An 8,333-nucleotide genomic window follows, 5' to 3' on the forward strand; every position below is an offset into this window, starting at 1 on the left:
GTTTTACTACTTTTTTGTTTTTATTTTACTAAGGGTAGTTTCGTCATTGGGAGGAGTATTGACAATTTTTGGTAGTTTTGAGGACATTGTCACAATTAAAAGTTTGGGAAAAATATTGTTATTTGTCAATTGGGTAGTAGTTTGAAAAGGGTATATGAACTTTCCCCTAAAATAAAATATGAAATGTAAAAAATTATAATTTAGATGATATATCATGCAATTTTCAATGTCTTCCAAACTTTCAATTGATTTAATGTCTTTTCAAATTATCAAAAAATTGTAATGTATCTTAGGGGTGAAGTAGTAACCGCCCACTAACCAATAACCGCTATATATATATTATTTGTTAAGTAACATTAGTGAATATATATTAATTGTATATAATCTATTTAATATACAGTAAAAATATATTGTTTGTATGTTATATAATGTAATATTAAGTTTTAAAAAAAATGCCAAGAACACTGACACATGGGGAGTGAGGTTTTCAATTTGCCTTTTGGCCTTGTCCCAGACTCCCACACGGCAAACTACAAGTGTTTTCAATTACCTCTTGTTTGTCCCACATTGAAAAAAAACCAACAACTTCTACCTTCACTCATTTGATAATATTGCCTTAGTCAAGCACTTAAGATGGGTGAGCCAAGAGCCAAGAACAATTTTTTTTTTTCCCTTTAAAAAATGGTTAACCGCTAACTAATTAAATAACAACTAACTGTCTATAACAGTATAAGGGAGTTAGTGGAGGTGGTTAATAAATTTTACTAACTGCCCCGCATGAGTAATGTTAAAAGTCACTTTTATGTCATTCTTGTGTCACTCTAAAAATGATGTAGCTTCTAAAATTACTATTGAGCTTATGATTAATTATTATTGAATTTTGATCAAGTGATGATTTTAAAAACCACCTCATTATTGGAGTGACACAAGAATGATTTATAAAATTACTCCAACTGCAATCTTATAGAATACGAGTAATTCTATAAGTTACTCTTGTGTTCCTTTTGTATCACTATAAGAATGATGTGATTTTTAAAAATCATCATTTGATCAAAATTCAATAATAATCAATCACAAGGCTAAGGATGATGTTAGAAGCTATATAATTTTTTGAGCGACACAAAAGTGACTTTGAGTATTACTGGTAGAACACCCCGGAAGTTGAGTAATCCTACAAGTCTCTCTAGTGTTCATCCAATGATGATGTAGCTCTTAAAATCACAATTGAATTTGTGATTGATCACTATTGAATTTTGATCAAATACTGATTTGAAGAGCCACCTCACTTTTAGAGGGATACAAAAATGACACAAGAGTAGCTTTTATAATTATTTTCGAAAATTACTTTATCTTATGCATATTTAGTGGGATAGCATGAAAGCCCAACAAAAATTTCTCTTACATATCTGTTGGGCTAGCATTTTATTAAGGGGCCTCTCAGCATCTTGATGGGCTGGCACAAGAGCTCATATTGTTGAAACTTGAAACCGTATTCGTACATATACTTATATATAAAAAAGAAAACAAAAAAACAAAAAAACAAAAAGGCCGAGTGACTATTATGGGCTTTAAAATCCGTTACCACCTGTAGAGACCCATGGGCTAGGGCTTGCTTATATGATAATAAGCCCCCAAATCGAATTCCTCATCGTCTTTTTCTTTTTCTTCCTCTTTGATCGCAAATCCCTTCGCGAGAGAAATTACACCAATGGAGGACAACAACAGGATCTACAATCTCTTCGTGAAGCTCTTGGACGGTAAAACCCTAACCCTGAGATTCACATCACCAACCGTCTCCGCCCTTGCCGTCAAGCAGCGTCTCCATGAAACAACCAGAATACCCTCCCGCCATCAGCGCCTCGTCACTGGCGGCCTCCGCCACATCTCCGACGACTCCGTGTTCTCGTGCACCGACGACGGCTCGGCTATGTTCCCCACCGTTCATCTCCTGCTTCGTCTCGTCGGCGGGAAGGGAGGGTTCGGATCGCTTCTTCGTGGTGCGGCGACCAAGGCTGGGCAGAAGAAGACGAACAACTTCGATGCGTGCCGCGATATGAGCGGGCGGAGGCTACGGCACGTGAATGCGGAGAAGAAGCTGGAAGAGTGGAAGGCCGAGGAGGAGCAGAGGAAGCTCGAGAGGATGGCGGAGGAGTTCATCAAGAAGAAGGCTAAGAAGGGGAAGAAGGGGGTCGGGGATGGAGAGGCCGAGAAGTACGTGGCAAAGTACCGAGAGGAGTCGGAACGGTGCGTTGCGGATGTCCTTGAGTCGGTGAACGAGGCGGTGAAGCGGAAGGGCGGGCCGGTCGGGGGAGCGGAGGCGAAGCGGTTGAAGATTTGGTAAGTTAGGGTTTCGATTCTGTTTCTTTTGGCATTAGCTTTAATTGGTTTCATTTTATGCTATTATGTTTGATAATTTGTTACTTGATGTGAGTTCATGAAATAGTATATACTTGTTGGTCATCAAGCTGTTTTCAATTTATATTGATTAAGCTGTGTTATACACTGTTTAGTTACTTAGAAATATAGAGATAGGAATGGGAATGAAATTTGATAGTTTGTGTGCGCGCGTGTGTATGGGTGTAGAATGTTATAGGTTTACTTGGTTATGGCTTGTAAAATTATGTGACTGAATAAAGTTGAGTTCTATGTTTTCATGCTTTAATTTTAATTTTCTTATGGTTCATTTAGTTGATAAGAGACTCGAAAAATAATAGGATATAAAGATTATGAGTATTGAGCATTATATTCAAATTCAGCTTGACTATGCTAGATACTGGTAATTGAGTTAGATGAATACAGCAATTTGCTTTATAAAGTTGTGAACAGTGAAATATGCAGGTTTCAGCGTTTTAATTTCTTTCTGCACTCTTTCCTTCTTCTCTCGAAACTGTCTTGGGTTTCAGTTAAATTTTATTGTGTGGGTTTTGATGTTTGCAACGGTTGAATTGTCAGGATGGGGAAGAGGAAATTTGGTGGAAGTGATAGTGATGATACAGATGAGGAGGGCGGTGATGGTGAGGAGGAAAGAGAGAAATCTGTTGTATTGAATAATGGGAATCATTCTGATTCAAGTAAGGAAGCTGATGGGAGTTCTGGTTCAGTCACTGGTGGTAAACAAGATGATGAATTTTCTGGTGGAGCATCCTCTGAGAGTGTCTCTGAGGAAGAGAAAGAAATTGTTTTGCAGGGAATAGTGGAATCTGATGGATGTGAATGTAGAGAATCTCTTCATGCTGACTTGGTCGAACCAGTAATTCATGAGAAGAAGATGGCCCAGAGTACATCTGTACCATTGGTGTCTGAAACTGAAGCATTGCTAGCTGAAAATCAGGATTGTAATGGACTGGAAATTGTAAATCTGGAAGAAGCTACTGGTCAACCTCCAAATGTCTCGAGTGTGGGAAATGGGGAAGGTCTTGAAAGTGCATCAGTTGATTGTGAAGCCAATACTTTAGATTCTAAATCAAGAGTTTGCGAGGAAGCACTTGCCAGTACAGACACTGCAGATATGGAAACGCCCCTCAATTTTGATGGATTCAATTCAGTGGCAGAAATGGAGGTATGCTATGAAAACCAATCTCTCACTTGTATCATTTTTCTTTTCTATAGCACTTGCTGTTGCTCTACTTCTGATTCTTGTTTGTATCGTCTCAAATATGATTTTTTTTTTTAAATGATAATGATAAGCTTGATTTATTTATCATTTGTCACATAGAATTTTTACATACTTGATCAACTAGCAGTAAAATAAACATGATTAGAATCTAGCTGTCTGTCTGAAATCAGGCTTTAAACGTTTGAGTTCAAAATCAGAAAGCTGGTTTTAGGTTGTCTATTATAGTTAGGACCACGCTCAATCTGCACTATTTATTGAGCAAATAAAAGATGAGTACGTTGAAACCTTTTGGATGAGATCTAGTTTGTACTTTGGGCTTTAAGGCATGCACTAAGCTCAATTTGGGATTTTACCAATTTGTGAAAATTTGTTCCATTTCACATTGGAGGTTTTTAAAAGAGGACTCAAGTGAAAGCAGTGCTACATTTGGATATTTTTGTATCCATTTCAGAGCTTAGGGTTAGTATAAGCTTATATTCTGTTTATGATTTCCGCCCTACCTTTGCCTTACACGAGAGGTAACTGGTCTTTGCACCTGTTGGTAGTGAATCTAGTGATATTAGATTGAGGAGGTTTCAGAGGTTGAAGGAGTAGAATCTTGGCCAATAAAGCCATTTATCTTTCTTTACCATCTTCGTTTTTCATTAAACTCTAATGCTATCATTGTTTAGGTGATTCAGCCTGTTTACATTCGTTTTTCATTAAACTCTAATGCTATCATTGTGTTGGTGATTCAGCCTGTTTACATGCTCCCATTACATTTTGTTCTATCTTATTGGAGATGTTTTCATCGGACTGGCATTTTGTAGTGTCTCTCTCGGTGTTTTCTTAGTCGCTCTCTTGTATACTTCCTGTGTACTTGGGTTGCGCCTCTCTGCGCTCTTTAATGAATCATTACTTATCAAAAAAAGAAAGGTTCTTTCCTTATCGGCTGTTTTACAGATTTTGAAGCTGACATTTATGCATTGTTGTCTTTGTTGAATATCTGATCTTTTTGTACCACACCTTATGAATGTGAATGTTGGAGGTCATTATGTGCAAGCAATATTTCTCATTCTATTAATTAATTTTTTTGGTTACCGTTATTGTCTTTATAATATCTTATCCTAGTCCCAGTTTTTATTTTATGAGGTTCTGATTGTCCAGCACCAATCTAATCTTTTATTTTTAATGTTATTTTCCGAGCTAATCTTTTCTGTCTCCGCTGCTATTCTGATAGGTTCTTGGGCTGGAAAGGTTAAAGTCTGAATTGCAAGCACGCGGGTTAAAATGTGGGGGCACTTTGCAAGAGCGGGCTGCAAGGCTTTTCCTGCTAAAAACTACGCCGTTGGAGAAGCTTCCTAAGAAGTTGCTGGCAAAAAAATGAGTATGTAATGTGTTCGATCAGCTCACTCGGAATTGTTGTGGGGGAATAAGAACAAAGACGAATCGTGTAAATTTGTTGAACTCTGTTTAGCAATAGTGTTGTGTATGGAATGTAAAATATATTATGACATCTGGATCTGGTCCCTTCCTTTTCCATTAAGCATGGTAATCAAGAGATCGTTCAGAATGCCATAGAGAATATCTTGTAATATTTACTCCATTTGCGGATCTATAATCCTTGGTTCAACTTGATTCTGTTACAACATAGTTAATCTTTGTAGATTATACTGCTTGTGCTTGAGTAATAGTGCGGTTCCCAAGGGATAGCTAAATTGGCTTGGACCATTCGAATCTCCTTTCTTTCCATTTTCTATTTTGGGTGAGGACATGTAAAAAAAAAAAAAAAAAAAGAGTAATTGTACGGCCTAAGGCCTTAAGAGATAAATAGAGTCGGGTTGAGGAGATACAAATTTTCTGTTTTAGATTTAAGTTATTAATTTGGTTAATTCAACATCTCATTTCACATAGATTTTAAATTTAACATATATAGTTATTTTTTAAAATAAATAATAAAAATAACAAAATCTCTTATACCTTTCTTATTATAAATTTAGAAATTAAAAAATTAGAAGAAAGTGCTTGTGGCTTCTCCAACGAACGGAAGGTAGCTTGCTGTCTCTTCGGACTCATTTTTTTTAAATGAAAATGGTATTTGCCTTTTTATATTATTTTTGTTATTTATTTAAGGAAAAGATAGTTAGAACTTCAAATTTTAAGGCCTGTAATATTTATTATGGCGACAAGTAACGGACTCAACAACTCGACCATGTGCATTCCTGACGGGGCTTAGCTTATGATAATGATAATAAGCGACAACTATTTCCTTTTTAGCTCAAACCTCAACCTCAACAAACCAAAACAATATGAATGGACGACACATGTTGGCTCAACAACTGCAACTGTCTCTTCAACTACCAATTTTATTAAATTGCATAATGTCTTTCTTCTATTTAACATTTTGAATGCCAAAGTCAAAGTGGGGATGTAGCTCAGATGGTAGAGCGCTCGCTTAGCATGCGAGAGGTACGGGGATCGATACCCCGCATCTCCAAAATTTTTATATAGCCTTTGGATACCTTATCACTAAAGGTAAAGGACATAAACTGTTTTTCTACCCTTCTTTTCCTTTCCTCTATCGCGGAACATGTTTGACAAAATGCTTAAAAGAGTAAAGTCTAAAGACATGTAAAGTAACAAAATCCATGACATTGCTTTTTCTCTCTTTTGAATAAGCATGACATGTGTTGCAACAAACAAAGGATACAAAGAGTAAAGACATGTTAAAATATACAAGAAGTTACAGACTCAATGTAGAATAAAATGGAAGAAGAACACTACACTGAAGAATGCTAGTTTACAATTTATCAATCATTATTTGAGGTAGCATGCTGAGTAGGTGATGGAGAGTTTCGGCAGACTGGGCAGCTATTATTCCTTCGTAGCCACTCATCAATGCAATCGGCATGGAAGCAGTGCTGGCATTCTGGTATACATCTAAGTGTCTCTTCGGTGCAATACTCTGCCAAGCATATCGGACAAGTGCTGTCATTGGGTCCCGGTAGCTGTCGGCTCTCCCCAAGGACTAGCTTTTCATAGGATTGAATGGTGGACTCATCCAGACCCGTCATGACAATGGTGGGTTGTGGTGACACTATAGTTGGTGTGTGCCGTGCAGTAATGTTGGCCCTATTTCCTCTGGCTTTGTCCATGAAACATGCGAAACATGCAAACCCAACAACAAATGTGATAGCTGGTAAGGCAATGGAGAAGCACATGATCCTGAAAACTCGGAGACCATTTTCGCCTGAAATTTGAAACCATGCATTAAGGTTCTAGCCTATAGGTAATTAATATGTTGTCAGTACCGTACCGATGATTGTGGAGTGACACCTAAAATGTTATTCTCATATTGAGCAGTTGATAATAAAGATTTAAGGATCTATTTGGATTTTAGTTAAAATCGCAAAAATGATTTCAATTGGAACCGTGATTGAAAAAATTGAGTGATTTAAAAACGTGAAAAACTACATTATAAGATGCGTACTTGAAAACACACAATTTTAAAGTAAAACAGCATTTTCGAGCTAGCGCGTTAAGTTATCAATTAAATAACGAAAATCTCATGAATACCCACTCAAAATAGAACCAAATTCTCGTACATTCTCTTCTTTTTATTTCACTTTGCCTCTCTACTCTCTCATTTATCTAACTGCCGTTGGGTTGCTTCTGATTGTTACACTAGTTGTCTTCATCGTGTCCTGCTAATCTCAAGTAAAGCAAGCCTTTTTATTGACATATGTTATACTGTATTCCCTTATCTTTCTCTCATTCTTCTTCGAGGTGGTATTTTCAATTTATCTTTAAATTAATTTTAATAAAAAAATAATAATAATTCAATGATAAATTGACAATGTCACATCAACTAAGAATGATAAAAAAAAAGATAAGAGAATACTAAATAGCATTTCTCTTTTTTACTATAAAGACATGCTATTAGTCATTTTCATTAGTCCCCTCGTCCAACTCTTCTAAATTTATCAATGGATTTATGGGATCACATAAATTCAATGATAAATTTATAAGAGTTGCACAGATGATAACTAATGGGAAAGAAAAGAATATATAATTTGCCTTTATTATAGCATGTTTCTTCATGAGAATATTGCCCGCCAGATGTTGTACTTTCGCTTTTGAGCAGTAAGAGAAAGAAAAAAGAGAGACCAAAGAAAACACCAAGAATAAGAAGCAAGAGGAAGGACGCTGGAGCTAGGGAGCTTCAAAGAGAAGATATCTGATTAATGATTAGCTTAGAGCGAAGAGATGCAAAGAGATTAAAAGTAAATGAAAAGAAGTTTTCTTTTTCTAACTTAGAACTGTGGGAAAGATGAATTTAAATAGTAATCTTGGAATTGTCCGCCTTCCAAAGATCTGATCTAAAAACGAAATTAACAGTTTTACTGTTATCCACGACCTCTACACCAATTGTAGATCAATTAAATCCAAATCGAAGAATTTGGTCAAATGTGGCAACAACCTTTTTAATTTCTCCTATTACCACGTACTAGGATTCCTTGTGTCTTTGGTTGGAAAATGGCTTCAGAACAAAAGAGGATAAATTGATAAATCAAAGAACGTATAAATTATTATTATTATTATTAGTTCACTCCCACTCTTTTATTTTTCTTATTATTTATAATTTAGCTAAAAATTAAAATGGTATGAATTTAAAAACAGTTATTTTTATCCAAATTAGTTAAAAAAAAAATATTCATATCATATCTCCCAATTGCTT

General features: G+C 36.0%; 2 protein-coding genes and 1 non-coding gene across 3 annotated transcripts in view; 2 read left to right on the forward strand and 1 right to left on the reverse strand.

Annotated features, from left to right (window-relative positions):
- The first annotated feature begins 1,645 nt into the window (after positions 1–1,645).
- LOC132187769 (uncharacterized) lies at positions 1,646–5,248 on the forward strand. The gene is made up of 3 exons (XM_059602190.1): positions 1,646–2,337; positions 2,953–3,559; positions 4,836–5,248. The coding sequence occupies exons 1-3, from the start codon at positions 1,709–1,711 to the stop codon at positions 4,980–4,982; spliced, it is 1,383 nt and encodes a 460-aa protein (XP_059458173.1). The 5' UTR covers positions 1,646–1,708; the 3' UTR covers positions 4,983–5,248.
- A 771-nt stretch (positions 5,249–6,019) lies between these two features.
- Positions 6,020–6,092, forward strand: TRNAA-AGC (transfer RNA alanine (anticodon AGC)). Its single transcript has one exon. It is a non-coding gene; the product is annotated as a tRNA-Ala (tRNA).
- Positions 6,093–6,405: 313 nt separating this feature from the next.
- The window catches only part of LOC132186610 (putative RING-H2 finger protein ATL21A), a 3,258-nt gene continuing 1,330 nt past the window's right edge, over positions 6,406–8,333 (reverse strand). Inside the window, exon 2 of the mRNA XM_059600592.1 lies at positions 6,406–6,845. Within this exon, the coding sequence (XP_059456575.1) occupies positions 6,406–6,845 (440 nt within the window). The remainder of the gene's footprint in view (positions 6,846–8,333) is intronic.

The sequence above is a fragment of the Corylus avellana genome, chromosome ca7, assembly GCF_901000735.1.
Source record: "Corylus avellana chromosome ca7, CavTom2PMs-1.0".
In the NCBI taxonomy this organism is placed as follows: domain Eukaryota; kingdom Viridiplantae; phylum Streptophyta; class Magnoliopsida; order Fagales; family Betulaceae; genus Corylus; species Corylus avellana.

Bases quoted from the DNA above. Each gene is read 5' to 3' on its own strand.
- LOC132187769 (XM_059602190.1), top strand. From the start codon at position 1,709: ATGGAGGACAACAACAGGATCTACAATCTCTTCGTGAAGCTCTTGGAC. The intron at 2,338-2,952 runs GTAAGTTAGGGT...TTGAATTGTCAG, and splicing joins GCGAAGCGGTTGAAGATTTG to GATGGGGAAGAGGAAATTTG. The intron at 3,560-4,835 runs GTATGCTATGAA...CTATTCTGATAG, and splicing joins ATTCAGTGGCAGAAATGGAG to GTTCTTGGGCTGGAAAGGTT.